Source organism: Saccopteryx bilineata, chromosome 9 (assembly GCF_036850765.1).
Source record: "Saccopteryx bilineata isolate mSacBil1 chromosome 9, mSacBil1_pri_phased_curated, whole genome shotgun sequence".
In the NCBI taxonomy this organism is placed as follows: Eukaryota; Metazoa; Chordata; class Mammalia; order Chiroptera; family Emballonuridae; genus Saccopteryx; species Saccopteryx bilineata.
The window spans coordinates 92,358,074-92,373,816 of record NC_089498.1 but is presented as its reverse complement, the minus strand read 5'-3'; the positions used below and the strand labels follow the sequence as shown (position 1 = coordinate 92,373,816).

Below are 15,743 nucleotides of genomic sequence, written 5' to 3'. Positions count from 1 at the left end.
TCAGAAGCAAACAGCAGTCTACATAGGATGCTCTGTGCTGCGTGCACTGTTCAAAATCGTTAAAGCTTGGAAACAATGCAATTGTTTAGTTTTAGAAGAAATGGTTTATGGAACTGTGCTGTGTTGACATAAAACAATTGAAATGTAATTTTATGGAAATAAAATGAAATATAAATTAAAGAGACTGTGGAAATGCAGAAATGATTTGATAGCCTGGGTGCCAATGAGTAAACTTATCTATATCGTGATCAGAATGGTACAGATGCCCGTGTCTGGGGTCGTAGTGTGCAGCAAGAAACCTTTTATAAGGATTATAGAGAACTGTTCTACTTTTTTTAAAAAAAAAAAAAAGAGAAAGAGCAAGACAGACAGGAAATGAGAGAGATAAGAAGCATCAACTCATAGCCGCGGCACTTTAGCACTTTAGTTGTTCATTCATTGCTTTCTCACATGTGCCTTGACCGGGGTTGGGGGAGGGCTGCAGCAAACTGAGTGACCCCTTGCTCAAACCAGCAACCTTGGGCTCAAGCCAGAGACCTTTGGGCTCAAGCCAGCGACCCTGCGCTCAAGCCGGTGAGCCCGTGCTCAAGCAGGAGACCTCGGGGTTTTGAACCTGGGGCCTCAGTATCCCAGGCTGACTCTCCACTGTGCCACTGCCTAGTCATGAGAAGATTGTTCTTCTAGTTTGAAGTGAATTTAAAGTTTGTCTTTAATGGAGCAATATCTTTTAAAATAAAAACATTTTCAAAAACTATTTATGAAGCAATTTTCTGATGATGTCTTCCCTTTTATAAACTGGGGATAGACCCCCATGGCTCAGCAGCTGGTGGTCTGGGATCCCCAAGGCCATGTCAGCCTCTGTAGGTAAATGACAATGGGTTTGACTTTGCCTAGGAGATAAGAGCATGCAGGATCCTCCCTACCTTTTTCTCTTGATTTAGAAGAGCATGATAAATTACATTTTTATGCTGTTAATACTGGGGCTTTTATAGTGCATCTTCCCTACTGAACAGGAGTAGGGGGCAGCGGTGGAAGGGCTGCTTTCCTGGCCATCCAAGGCTGAGTTTGGAGTCAGGCTGTATCTCCTGCCATCCCCAGAGTGACGCCTGGAGACGGGATATGCTACAGAGTAATACACTGTCTCTTCATGTAGGTCTGGAATAAAACCAGGCCTCTGACACCACCATTGATGAAAGAGTGTAACATGACAACATGACAAGGCAGGAGCTGTGAGGCTGGCTTGGGAGGACTCCTCTGATAGTCTAGGGAAGGCAACGCACGTGGGACCTGCCTCACTGCCTCTCAGCAGATGTTACCACCCCTACAGGGCTAACCAGCTCCATCAGTGCCAACGGACTTGTTTCTTCCCCTCGTGTGTCCTGAGTGCCCACTGTGCACCGCACACGTGCTGGGGTGTCCCGCAAAACCCCCCAGAGACCAGTGTCAGTTCCAGTGAAACACATTGTGTTTAGGAAATCTGGTCAATGGTCAGTTTGGTATGATTCATTTTATTTTTTGTTACTTTAGGGCTATACAACTAACTACAAAACAGATGTTAAAAAGAATTGCTTTTTAGAGTTTGATGTGTCCCTTCGTGGTATCCTTAGGCAGGTTCAAGAGTGCACGGGGAGAAAGCATGGGGCTCAGAGTTAGACACACCTAGATTAAAATGCAAACTTGACCTTTCTGAGCTTCTGTTCTGAAAGTGGAATAATAATACCTGCTTCACAAGAACCAGATTAATGTGTGGAGCCTTCAGGACACAGTGTGTAGCCCTCTGCTCTCACTACGAGCAGTGGGGGGGGGGGCAGGGACCAGAATAAGCCCTCTGCCCCCAGTCTGCCCCCATCTGCCCCCTCCCTCTGGCCCCGGTCTGCCCCCCCCCCATCTGACCCCAGACTGACCCCTGTCTGACCCTGGTGTGTCCCCCATTTGCCCCCAGTCTGCCCCAGTCTGCCCTCGGTCTGCCCCCCATCTGCCCCCCCGTCTGCCCCCCATCTGCCCCTCATCTACCCCAGTCTGCCCCCCCATCTGCCCCCCATCTGCCCCCCATCTGCCCCAGTCTACCCCCCCATCTGTCCCCGGTCTGCCCCCCGTCTGCCCCCTGTCTGACCCCCGTCTGCCCCCCCATCTGACCCCCATCTGCCCCCGTCTGACCCCCGTCTGCCCCCAGTCTGCCCCCCTGTCTCCCTGTCTGCCCCAGTCTGCCCCCCCATCTGACCCCTGTCTGCCCCCCCGTCTACCCCCCCAGTCAGCCTCCCATCTTCCCCCCTGTCTGCCCCCCGTCTGACCCCCGTCTGACCCCTGTCTGCCCCCCATCTGACCCCTGTCTGCACCCAGTCTGCCCCCCGTCTGCCCCCATCTGACCCCAGTCTGACCCTCGTCTGCCCCCCGTCTGCCCCAGTCTGCCCCCTGTCTGCCCCCGTCTGCCCCAGTCTGCCCCCCGTCTGCCCCCCATCTGACCCCCGTCTGACCCCTGTCTGCACCCAGTCTGCCCCCCCCGTCTGCCCCCATCTGACCCCAGTCTGACCCTCATCTGCCCCCTGTCTGCCCCCGGTCTGCCCCCTGTCTGCCCCCCATCTGCCCCAGTCTGCCCCCCCCGTCTGTCCCCGGTCTACCCCCTGTCTGCCCCCCGTCTGCCCCAGTCTGCCCCCCGTCTGCCCCAGTCTGCCCCCTGTCTGCCCCCGGTCTTCCCCCCATCTGCTCCCCCCCCCCAATCTGCCCCCAGTCTGCCCCCGGGCTACCTTGCCTTCCTCCTGCCACAACCCCTCCTATCTTTCATTTCCTGGCTCTTTGATCTTGGATGAATCATATCATTTCCTTGCACCTATGTTTTCCCCTGCCAGTAATGCAGGGGTGATAATGATCCCTATTTTATGGGTTGTTGAGAGGGTAAAACAAAGCTATCCACACAAAAGTGCCCATGGCAAATGTGCCAATCATGTTCTCTAGCTCAAGGAAACCAACTGTATTGACCCTGATGTGTCAGTGGGCCTCTCACGGAGGTGTGGAGACATCTGCCCTGTGCACTTGCCAGATCGACCCGTGGGCCTGTAATGGTGCCCTCGGTGACACAGAGTGGTGTGCCACCCTCAGCCCCTCATTGTGTTCTCTGTTCCTGAGGTCGGGAAGTTGGGGCATGCTAGGGCACTGTACCTGCCCTATGTATTGACCCTGCCAGAGCCACCACCCCTGCCTAGGCACTACCTGCTTCAGATGCAGGCCTCTTGGTTGGCCTTTGACCACACTGAGCTCCCATATGCACACCACGGTGCTGGTCCCAGAGGTGATGATTGTCGTGGGAGACGGGCACACAGCGCACAGACATCGGCCCCAGGTGGCCAGGTTCTCAAACGTCATCAGGACCTGTGGAAGACAAGTGGGATACACACTCTTAATTTACAAGCTTGGCCCCTTAGAATGTCATTGGAAGCCTGGTGCGTTAGGCCTTTGTATGACCCTATCACTCCTGGGCTAGGGACACAGCCACATGGAGGACATGGGCCATAGTGACTGTGCCTACTTTAGGCTCGCCCATCCCCTGACCAACTCTGTCCCAACCAGAAGGAGGCTGAGGCATGTTACTGCCCTGCTCCTCAGGCCCACTAACCTTGTCCGAGCCATAGCTCCCCAGGCAGCAGCTGAAGTCGTCAAAGCCCCAGCTGAAGGTCCTGCTCCAGAGGGGAGGCAGCAGCACCTTGTTCTTCTCCACGGCCAGGATGGTCTTCTCGGTGGGCATGATGTGGCCGATGGCGCCTTTGGGGGACTCTGAACCTAGTGAGAAAAGGTACATATCTGCCCCCCCAGTTAGTATGGTGATGCTCATATGTCAAAGAACAATGCCTCCTTCAGCTGGGCCCTAGGAAGAGCCAGAGACAGGCAACCTGGACCCAGCAAAGCACCCGGCCAGGCAGAGACCGCCGGCCAAGGCACCTCCCAGGCCGCACCCTACAGCAATGTTAGACCCTGACCCTCAACCAGTGCCATGGCCCCGAGCCAGTCCCATGGCCTCCAGTTTCTCCCCTGACATGCAGGTGTGGCCATGCAGGTCTTCAGTGTCTCTTAAAGGATGATAGCAGGGGAAGAGGATCTCAAGGCTTTTGGGGCAGATGGCACAAAACCATACGAGCCTTGGGGGTCTCCATCCCCTCCCAGACACCTTATCTAGCAGGGCTGGATGTGCCAAGGACACTGTTCTTGGACTTCAAAAAAAAAGTACAACTATGCCAACCTTATACTCTTCGGGACCAGAATGTTCCATGCAGTAGGATTTCTCAAAATCAGTGCATGCTCCAGGGTGGCAGAGACATCAGACCTTACACACACATAGCTTTTCTAGGAAGTGACAGGACTGGAATTCACACCCAGACCATCTGCCCCAGGGCAAGTGCTCTGTTCACTGGCTACAGGTCACCCAGATTCTCAGAAGCAACAGTGATGGCAGGTACCAAGGACAGGAAGCTGCAACCTTCCCTCGGGAAATCCGGGACTTCCTCATGCAGCTTTGAAGGTGAGGAAGGGTGTATGTGTTTTTGAAAGAGAAAGAGAAAGAAAAACAGAGAGTGTGGGTGTATGTGTGTATATGTGTATACAGGAAAGAGAGAGAGTTGTGTGTCTCAGACACACAGGTGAATCTGCAGAAGTCAGGATCTGATGGAGTTCATCCTGGGCACCCTCTCAGCAGAGGCCTCCCAGAGTCCTATGACTAGGTATAGTCAGACCCCACGCCTGCACCAGAGTCTGGGCCTCTAAAGTTCCAGAGGGACACCAGTCACTCAAGGGACAACCCTGGAACAAGGAACCCGGCTAAGCCAGGCCAACTACTCACCTTTGACTGTGACCTGGGAGGGCCGCAGTGACTGCAGGTTGTAGAAAAAGGGCTGGGGGTTGCTGGGCACGCTTAAAGATGCGGAGATATCCTTTCCAGATGAAGGCTTCCCCGCAGTGATCCTGGCTGGGTGGGGTTTAGTAAAGAGCTGGAGAGACAGGGCACAGACACACACCACACAGACGGTTAGGGGCAGATGGCCCCAACTGCATGCAAGTTGCAGCTGCACCTCTGCTTTGAGCAGTGCCCAGGCTGGGCTTGTTCCTCACCTAGATAAGTATAATCAGCATCAACAGATCCATCTGGTTAAACTGTTGGATGTTGATAAGGGGCTTAGGGCTTAGAGAGAAGCAGCTACTTTACAAAGGTCACAGTGCAGGAATGGCAGGTGCGACTCTCCTGGAGGCCAGATGTGTCTTTTTTACCAAATTGCTTGGGAGAAGGATGACCCAAGAACTGTCTTTCAGATCATGGTGTCAGAATGGCCTTCACCCCAGCCCAGATCACATGTCTCTCTTTATTTGTTTGAGCTGGTTCTTGGGTTTTCCCTTTTCCTTCCTCACTCTCTGCAGGCACATCCAGCTGGATATCAACATGCCATTCCTTAAAAGCATCTATTCAAGTGTTTCAAAGAGCACAGGTGAACCCCATGAGTGGCCTTTATTATTTCTACTTTTTTTTAGGTTGCTATTGTCAAAATGTCCCTAATACCAAACTTTGTGCATAACCAGGCAAAGCAGGAAGCTCAGAGTTGTGCTGCTGGGCCAGAGGGTGCCCCTGAGGTTGCTCTAGCCTCCATCTCCCACCCTCCGACTGAGCTCCCAGGCTGCTATCTTCGGCAGCGGGCATGCTCCTGGGTGTCACAGTGGAGGGCTGAAGTGGGTGCTGGCCTAGCAGGGCACACCAGCAGAGGCAGGGCTCCGTACGCAGCTAGGGGTCCCCAAGCAGCCTTAGCTCAGTTATAGTCCCCCATCAGACACTGAACTACCCAGTAAAGCTGGGTGGGTGAGCAACAGAAACAGAAATCACAATGATGATTTTTATATGAGCACTGGATTAAAGAACACTGCTTCTCACACAGCAGACTGACCCAGCACTGGACCCAGGTCACAGCTTTAGCAGACACAGCCCCTGTGAAGGAGTGCATGGTTTTGAACCATTTTAAATTTTGTCTTCAGGCTGGGACCACATGAAAAATTCTGATTCTGGCAATTATTCAGAAATAATTTTTAGGCCCTAGCTGGTTGTCTCAGTGGTAGAGTGTCAGCCTGGCATGTGAATGTCCCAGGTTTGATTCCTGGTCAGGACACATAGGAGAAGTGCTTGTTTGCTTCTCCACTCCTCCTTCTCTCCCTTATCTCTTTCTCTCTCTTTCTTCTCCTTCCACAGCCATGGCTTGATTGGAGCAAGTTGGCTTTGCATACTGAGGATAGTTCCTTGGCCTCTGCCTCAGGCTCTAAGAAGGGCTCGGTTGCTGATCAACAGAGTGATGCCCCAGATAGGCAGAGCATTGCCCCCTAGTGGGCTTGCTGGATGGATTCAAGTTAGGGGTGCATGTGGGAGTCTGTCTCTGACTCCCTGCATCTCACTGAATAAAAAAAAAAAAGAGGTCAGAGAAATGGTAGCGTGAGAGATACTCCCAATCTCTCTCCTTGAAATTTCAACAAATTCAACAACTAAACACAGAGAAAAAAACCTTATGAGCACCCAAAATTTACACACACCAGACAAAGGTATGATTGGGTGAAAAGGTGGCTGAATATATAAGATGGAGGACTGGGCATTTTACTTTCTGCACTGATCTGAGGTAGGGGCACTTTTGTCTGGAGCCTGGTGAAGAGGAGAGACTGAATTAGTGGGGATGGAGCTGAGTTAGGGTGGGTACCCAAACAAAGGAAAGAACACACTGGCTCTGCCTGAGATTGCAGAAACTGGGCATGCACATGGGTGGTGGAATCCACCTAAAATTATTAGCACAGGGTGCCTGCATGGGCCGGAACTAGCATCTTTGTACATTCCCATCTCCACAATCACAAGCAATGCACTAGTGGCTCCACCTAGAATTACCAGCATGGGGATGTGAGAGGGTGCACATGTGGGCTGAGGGGCCTTGCCTGAGATTAACAACATTGGGCACCTGCCTGAGCACCAGCATCTTTGGGCACTCCTGGCTCCATGATCTTTAGCACGGGGTGTGTGCAGGGACCACAGGCTTAGCCTGAGATTATCAACGCTAGGCACTTGCATGAGCACCAGTGTCTTTGGGCACTCCCGGCTCCGTGATCCCCAGCACTGGGCATGCACACAGGCCAAGAACCTTGGCCTGAGAATGCCCACACTGGGCGCCTGAACAGTGACTGCAACCATCTGTGTGCATTGCTGGAGTTGTGGGCACTGGACACACACATGACCTGTCGCAGGCTACCAAGCAGTCCAAGTGGGTAAAGCCTGTGGAGATTAAAACTATGGGGTGCTGAGGCATGCTCGATATGCCTGCCAGCCCATAGAATTTTGCATGTGTGTAACAGAAAGGAACTTGGCCCCTAGTCTGTGCCCCAACTTGCCTGCTTGTGCTGGCAGCTCTAGTTCCTACTGCCTTGCCCAGAACTGTGCTTTGGGCAGCACTGGAGGGGAGACCTGGCTGTGCATAGATTCCCTTGCTGCAAGGACAGTAGTTGAGGTAGACCCCACAGCTAAGTCCCCAGGCTGCTACCTCCAGAGGGAGGGACATGCAGAAAGGCACCTGGAAAAATGAGACTCCCATTACTAGAGCCAGATAATTGCAAAGCTCTAACAACCCTGCCTGCCAACAAAACTGAGGCTCAGCCTACGTCACCGCCACAGCGACACACCAGCAGACTTCTGCCCAAGAGCCCCAAAGAGGCAAAACTCGTAGTACAGCATCATTTGCCAAAAAAAAGGAAGAAGCCGCCTCTCAAAACCAGAAAAAAATTACATTTTAACAGTTTTTGTAAGTTTTACTTCTTTCCTTTTTCTTTTTTTATTATTTTCCATTTGAACTATATTATCCATAGTTGTTACATTTTTCATAGTTGTTTTTTGTGAGGCTTTCATTTCAGAAATCTTTCTGTTTTTTTTCCTTTTCTTTCTCTTTATTTTGTATTTTGTTTATTGTTCTTTCTTTCTCTTTATTCTACCTTCTCGTTTCTTCTCCTTTGTCTTTTTTTTCTTCTTTTTTCCTTTTTTTGCTCTCATCCAATTGTCATTTATCATCAAATTATTATATTTTGGACTCATATTTTTCTCTGTGGCATTTTGCTTATTTTTGACTTCATTTTTTCCTCTATTTTGTCATCTCTCCTCAGTTCCTACTCCTTGTTCTCTGTAGTTTGTGTTCCAATTATCATTATAGAATTTTCACTTTTTCACTGTATTTTTTCAACTTTTATTTTACTTTCTTAATTATCTCATATTATTGTTATTAACAATACCACTCTCAAATACCATTAAAAAAGAAATAGAATATTATGGATACAAAAGACAGAGACGTAGCTCAGATACATGGTGAAAAATCTCTAGAAAATAATTTCAATTACATGGAAACCTTGGAGTTAAATGACAAGGAATTCAAAATTGAAGTCCTAAAAATACTCAGTAAAATACAGGAAATCTCTAAAAGGCAATTTAGTGAGCTCAAAAAACAATTTAATGAATAAAAAGAATACTTCATCAAGAAAATTGAAACCATAAAAAGAAACCAAACAGAGATGAAAAACTCAATACATGGACTGAAAAATTAGGTGACAAGCTTAGCTAATAGAACAGTCCAGATAGAAGAGAGAATTAGTGACATAGAAGATAGGCATCTAGAAATACTACAGAGAGAAGAAGAGAGACTCACAAATTTAAAAAAAAATGACAAAACCCTACAAGAATTGTCTGACTCCATCAGAAAGAGCAATATAAGAATAATGGGTATATTATAAAGACAAGAGAGAGAAAAATAAATGGAGAATATATTCAAACAAATAATTGATGCAAATTTCCCAAGCCTATGGAAAGAATTAGATCCTCGAATCCAAGAAGCAAACAGAACACCAAGTTACCTTAACCCAAACAGACCTACTCCAAGACACATCATAATGAAATTACCACAAATCAATGACAATGAAAAAATCCTCTAGGCAGCCAGGGAAAAGAAGAATACAACATATAAAGGAAGGCCCATTAGATTATCATCAGATTTCTCAGCAGAAACTCTGCAAGCAAAGAGAGAGTGGACCTTAATATTTAAAGTACTGAAAGAGAGGAACTTCCAGCCAAGAATATTATATCCATCAAAGTTTTCATTCAAATGTGAAGGGGAAATAAAAATATTCACAGATATAGAAAAGATGAGGGAATTTATCATCAGAAAACTTCCACTTCAAGAAATACTAAACGGGGTTATCTGACCAGATACAAAGAACAAAACAAAACAAAATCACAAGTAAAAGCTTCAACAAGATTACAATAAAAACAAGAATAATTTATGATAACAAAAACAAAAAAGGGGAGAAGACAAAAATTAGCAGTAACAAAGGAGGATGGAGTGCAGAACAACTCATGAGATAATGGACTACAATTAATATGATATTCTTTTAATTTCTTAATGGTAACCACCCCTGAAAATACCACTACTGAGACACATGGCTTAAAAAAAAGAAACAGAGGAAAGAAGTATAGAATACAACCAAACAAAAACAAATGACAGAAAAACAAAAGAGAAGAACCAAACAAGAAACACAGCTATTAGAAAGCATTATATAAAATAGCAATAGGAAACCCTCAAGTGTCAATAGTTACATTAAATGTAAATGGACTGAACTCACCAATAAAAAGACACAGAGTAGCAGAATGGATCAAAAAAGAAAATCCCCCCCCAAAAAATCCAACTGTATGCTGTCTTCAAGAAACACATCTAAGCTATAAGGATAAAAACAGACTCAAAGTGAAAGGCTGAAAAATGATTCTCCAAGCAAATAATATCCAAAGAAAAGCAGGTGTAGCCATATTCATATCTAGTAATGCTGATTACAAGACAACAAAGGTAATCAAAGACAAAGATGGTCATTTCTTAATGATAAAAGGGACATTGAATCAAGAAGACATAACACCTCTCAATATATATGCACCCAACCAAGGAGCACCAAAGTATATAAGACATCTACTAACTGATCTAAAAATAAAAACCAACAAAAATACAATCATACTTGGAGACCTCAATACCCCACTGATGTCTCTAGATCATGCATCCAAAGAGAAAATCAATAAAGAAATATTGGCCATAAATGAAACACCAGAACAATTGGATATGATAGACATCTACAGGATATTTCATCCCAAAACGTCAGAGTATACATTTTTCTCCAATGTATATGGTACATTCTCAAGAACTGACCATATGTTGGGACACAAAACTAACATCAACAAATTCAGAAAGGTTGAAATTATATCAAGCATATTCTCTGACCATAAAGCTTTGAAACTAGAATTCAACTTCAAAAAAGAAGTAAACAAACCCACAAAAATGTGGAAATTAGACAGCATACTTCTAAAAAATGACTGGGTCAAAGAAGTAAAAGCAAAAGTCAAAAGATACATACAGACAAATGAAAATGACAACACGACATATCAGAATCTCTGGGATGCAGCAAAAGCAGTAATAAGAGGGAAGTTCATATCACTACAGGCTTATATGAACAAACAAGAGAGAGCCCAAGTAAACAACTTAACATCACATCTTAAAGAACTAGAAAAAGAAGAACAAAGGCAACCCAAAACCAGCAGAAGAAAGGAAATAATAAAAATTAGAGCAGAAATAAATGAAATAGAGAACAGAAAAACTATAGAAAGAATCAATAAAACAAGAAGTGGTTCTTTGAAAAGATTAACAAAATTGACAAACCCTTGGCAAAACTCACTAAGGAAAAAAGAAAGGACTCATATAAGCAAAATCCAAAATGTAAGAGGAGAAATTACCACAGATATCATAGATATATAAAGAATTATTGTAGAATACTATGAAAAACTATATGCCACCAAATTCAACAATCTAGAAGAAATGATTAGATTCCAACAACATAATTTTTCTAGACTGAATCATGAAGAAGTAGAAAGCCTAAACAGACCCATAAACAGGGAGAAAATAGAAACAACTATCAAAAACCTCCCCCAAAATAAAAGTCCAGGGCCAGACAGCTATACTAGTGAATTCTATCAAACATTCAAAGAAGATTTGGTTCCTATCTTACTCAGTCTTCCAAAAAATTTAAGAAGAAGCAATACTTCCAGACACATTTTATGAGGCCAACATAACCCTCATACCAAAACCTGGCAAGGACAAAACAAAAAAAGAAAACTACAGACCAATATCTCTAATGAATACAGATGCTAAAATACTAAACAAAATACTAGCAAACCTAATACAACACCACATTAAAAAAATAATTTACCATGATCAAGTGGGATTATCCCAGAACCACAATTCAACATATGTAAAACAATTACTGTAATACACCATATCAACAAAACAAAGAACAAAAACCATATGATCTTATCAATAGATGCAGAAAAGGCATTCGATAAAATACATCATTTTATGTTTAGAACACTCAACAAAATGGGTATAGAAAGAAAATATCTCAACATAATAAAGGCCATTTATGACAAACCATCAGTTAACATCATATTAAATGGCAAAAACCTGAAAACATTTTCTCTAACATCAGCAACAAGACAAGGCTGACCACTCTCTCCACTCCTATTCAACATAGTGCTGGAAGTTCTAGCCAGAGCAATCAGACAAGAGAAAGAAATAAAAGGCATTTATATTGGGAAAGAAGAAGTAAAGGTTTCACTTTTTGCAGATGATATGATCCTGTATATAGAAAACCCCAAAGACTCCACAGAAAGACTATTAGAAACAATAAACCAATACGGTAAGGTCATAGGATACAAAATTAACATACAGAAGTCAATTGCTTTCTTATATGCCAACAATAAAACTTCAGAAAATGAACTAAAAAAATTCCTTTTACGTTTGCAACAACAACAAAAAATACCTAGGGATAAACATAACAAAGAAAGAAAAGGACCTATATACTGAAAACTACAAAGCATTGTTAAAGGAAATCGAAAAAGACACAATGAAATGAAAAAATATCCTTTGTTCTTGGATAGGAAGAATATAGTTAAAATGACCATATTACCCAAAGCAATATACAAATTTAATGCAATTACAATAAAAATTCCAATGTCATTTTTTAAAGAAATGGAACAAAAAATCATCAGGTTTATATGGAACCATAAAAAAACCCTGAATAGCCATAGTATTTTTAAGAAAAAAAAAAATGAAGCTGGAAGCATTACAATACTTGACTTCAAATTATACTACAGAGCCACGATAATCAAAACAGCATGGTATTGGCAGAAAAATAGACACTCAGACCAATGGAACAGAATAGAGAGCCCAGAAATAAAACCACATATATATATGGTCAAATCATTTTTGATAAAGGAGCCAAAAACACACAATGGAGAAAAGAAAGTCTCTTCAACAAATGGTGCTGGGAAAACTGGAAAGCCACATGCAAAAGAATGAAACTCAACTATGGTTTGTCTTCTTGTACAAAAATTAATTCTAAATGGATCAAAAACCTAAATATAAAAAATCTGAAACAATAAAATACATAGAAGAAAACATAGGTACTAAACTCATGAACGTTGGCCATAAAGAACATTTTATGAATTGACTCCAAAGGCAAGGGAAGTAAAGGCAAAGATAAATGAATGGGACTACATCAGACTAAGAAGCTTTTGCACAGCAAAAGAAACTGACAACTAAACAGACTGCTAACTAAATGGGAGATGATATTTTCTAACAACAACTCAGATAAGGGGTTAATATCCAAAATATATATAGAACTCACAAAACTCAACAACAAACTAGCAAACAATCCAATAAAAAAATGGGAAAAGGACATGAACAGACATTTCTCCCAAGAAGAAATACAAATGGCCAATAGGTATATGAAAAGATGCTCATTTTCACTAGCTATTAGAGAAATGCAAATCAAAACTACAATGAGATACCTCCTCATACCTGTTAGATTAGCTATTATCAACAAGACAGGTAAAAAGTATTGGAGAGGCTGTGAAGAAAAAGGAACCCTCATCCACTGTTGGTGGGAATGTTGGTACAACCATTATGGAAGAAAGTATGGTGGTTCTTCAAAAAATTAAGAATGGAACTATCATATGACCCAGCAATCCCTCTGCTGGGTATATATATCCCCAAAACTCAAAATCACTGGTATGTAAAGTCACATGCAGCTCCATGTTCATTGCAGCATTGTTCACGGTAGCCAAGTCATGGAAACAACCAAAAAACCCTCTAATAGAAGATTGGATTAAAAAAGTGGTACATATATATACTATGGAATACTACTCAGCCATAAGAAATGATGACATAGGATCATTTACAACAGTGTGATGGACCTTGATAACATTATAATGAGTGAAATAAGTAAATCAGAAAAAACTAAGAACTGTATAATTCCATACATAGGTGGGATACAAAATTAAGACTTATAGACATAGATAAGAGTGCAGTGGTTACAGAGGGAGGGGAAGGAAGGAAAGGGAGGAGGTGGTGGGAGGGGAGAGGCTTAAAGCAAACCAAATAAAAGGTAAAAGAGGACGACTTGACTTTGGGTGATGGGTATACAGCATAATTGAATGTCAAAATGATCTGGAGATGTTTTCTCTAAATCTATGTGCTCTAGTTGACCAATGTCAGTCACCCCATTAAAATTAATTGTCTAAATAAAACTATTAGAAATATTTTTAAAAGTTCACATGGTATGTGATTAAGTGAAATCAGAGTCTAAAATAATGTGTACTTCATGATCAGATGATGTGAAAACCTTTTTTCCTGTGAATGAGGAATGTGAGTGTACAACACAGGGCACAGTTGGATGGTGGCAACTACTGTTCTGAATTATTTCATTGCTATGTCTATTATTCTTTTTTTTTTTTAATGAAAGAAACAAAACCACTGGCCACACCCAATATTCTTTCCTGAAATGCTCTCCTTCCTACCAAGCCTTCCCTGAGTAAACTAACATCTAGCTGTGCCACCCATTCTCCAAGTTGCCCTCAGGTTCTTCCATCTTCCCCTTACTGGGAGCTGAGGAAACACAGACATGCAACCTAAGACGAGGCAGACAAGATGCTAGCTTTGCATTAACCGAGATGAGCTCATCCAATTCTCCTGCGAAAAAGGCTATTGCCCAGTATGATCCTGGAGTTGACTGGTGTTATGTATCCACTTCTTAGACTATTTCCTGGTTGCCCAGGCTGGGACCCTCACAGTGGTGCCAGGCCTCTACACTCAGTGGCTATGCCCGGGATTAAAGTTTCTCAACACTGAACTTAAACTTTGAGGATCAACAGAGCTAGGATTGATTAAATACATATCTAACTCTTCCACACACCAACCATTAGGGTGTCAACATACATGCATGGCCTCAAATTGCTATGTGTCCATCCTGAGAAAGGGTGGAGCCAGCAAGGCAGAAGCTCATGTGAGACCCTGAAATTTCACAAGGGGCCAGGGTAGAACTGGGGTGTGCTCACACCGGTGGCAATACGACACAGGTTTTGGAGTCAGTCAGGTGATGCTAGAGCACTCCCTCTGTCACCTGCTAATAATGCGATTGTAGGAAAATTATTTATTTTGCCTCTCTGATCTTCAGGTTCCTCATCTGCAAAGAATAATTCCTTTACATGGAGCTTGTGAGAGAATCCAGTGAAGTAACCAACATTTGCTGTGTGCTAACCCTGTTTTAGGTACGTCCAATAGCTTGGTGTCTGAACACACTGGACCTTCACAACAACTCTAGAGGGTGGACACATACACAGAAGTAAATCCCATGGATTTATCATAGTGTCACACATACATCACAGTTGAATGTAGCCTTCGTCATTTCCATTAATGTCATCAACTTCATCAGCATCAGAGGGTAACTGAGGATTAGCCTTGACACTGAAGGCATAGGACGATGACCAGAGGCTGTTTTGTGAGTTCAGTCCTCTCTCTTGCTCCCATCCCAAGAGAAAAATGTCTTCTCTCTTCCTCTCTCTCTCTCCCCTTCTCTCAAGCTCACACTGCACACACTTATTTGATAAAAGAAGACAAAGGACATGGCATACTGTACCTGTTTGGGCACCTGTCCAAAGTTGCTGACAAATCCCAAGATGGTGTTTCTGATCAGGGAGTCGCTGATGCTGCTGAGGTCCATTTTGTCACCATAGAAGTAGGGGTGGAAGGTATTAACAGCCTCCACTGCAGCTGACCCCTGCTGCTTATACCCAAAGATGAGGTCTATCCAGTGGTGGAGGTTGGCGCTCACAAAGTCACTTTCCAAAGCCTGGAACCAAAGCCCAAAAAGTGAAACATGCAAGCCTTTCGAAGACCCCATGGTCACTGCACAGATTGGGAAGGGGAGAGTGGTTTAGGAGGCTGGCTTCGCACAGGAAATGAGTGACACCTCCAGCGACTTGATGAGTTCTAAGTTGGGAGATGTGCAGGTCATCCCAGGACTACCCAATTCCTGATTCTAGCCAATGACAAAATATGTGTCCGTTCCCACCACCCTCGCTCACTGGCTCCATAAAAATAACCAAGAGGATCAGGGTATCTACGTCATGTCAAGCAGATATGAGAGTAATGGCCAAATGGAGGAAATCAGACTGAAATCCCACAGTACAGTAACTTTGGGTTTTCACTTCTTTTGTTAGTATACTGCTTTTGATATTCATTATGTTTCTCTAGGTATAAGTAATCTTTTCCTTTTTATTGTTAAATACTACTCCATTGTGTCTATGTATTTTCCATTTACCCTTTACCAGT

The 15,743-nt window shown here is 43.8% G+C and overlaps 1 protein-coding gene across 4 annotated transcripts in view; it reads right to left on the bottom strand.

Annotated features, from left to right (window-relative positions):
- WDFY4 (WDFY family member 4) overlaps positions 1–15,743 on the bottom strand; it is a 313,461-nt gene that overhangs the window by 10,606 nt on the left and 287,112 nt on the right. For 3 of the 4 annotated variants that reach the window (XM_066242595.1, XM_066242597.1, XM_066242596.1), the window contains exons 54-57: positions 15,049–15,261; positions 4,829–4,976; positions 3,611–3,795; positions 3,208–3,366 (exon numbers count right to left, since the gene is read on the bottom strand). In XM_066242595.1, coding sequence (XP_066098692.1) covers positions 3,208–3,366; positions 3,611–3,795; positions 4,829–4,976; positions 15,049–15,261 — 705 coding nt within the window. The remainder of the gene's footprint in view (positions 1–3,207; positions 3,367–3,610; positions 3,796–4,828; positions 4,977–15,048; positions 15,262–15,743) is intronic. The other variant, XM_066242598.1, reaches the window with a different exon arrangement.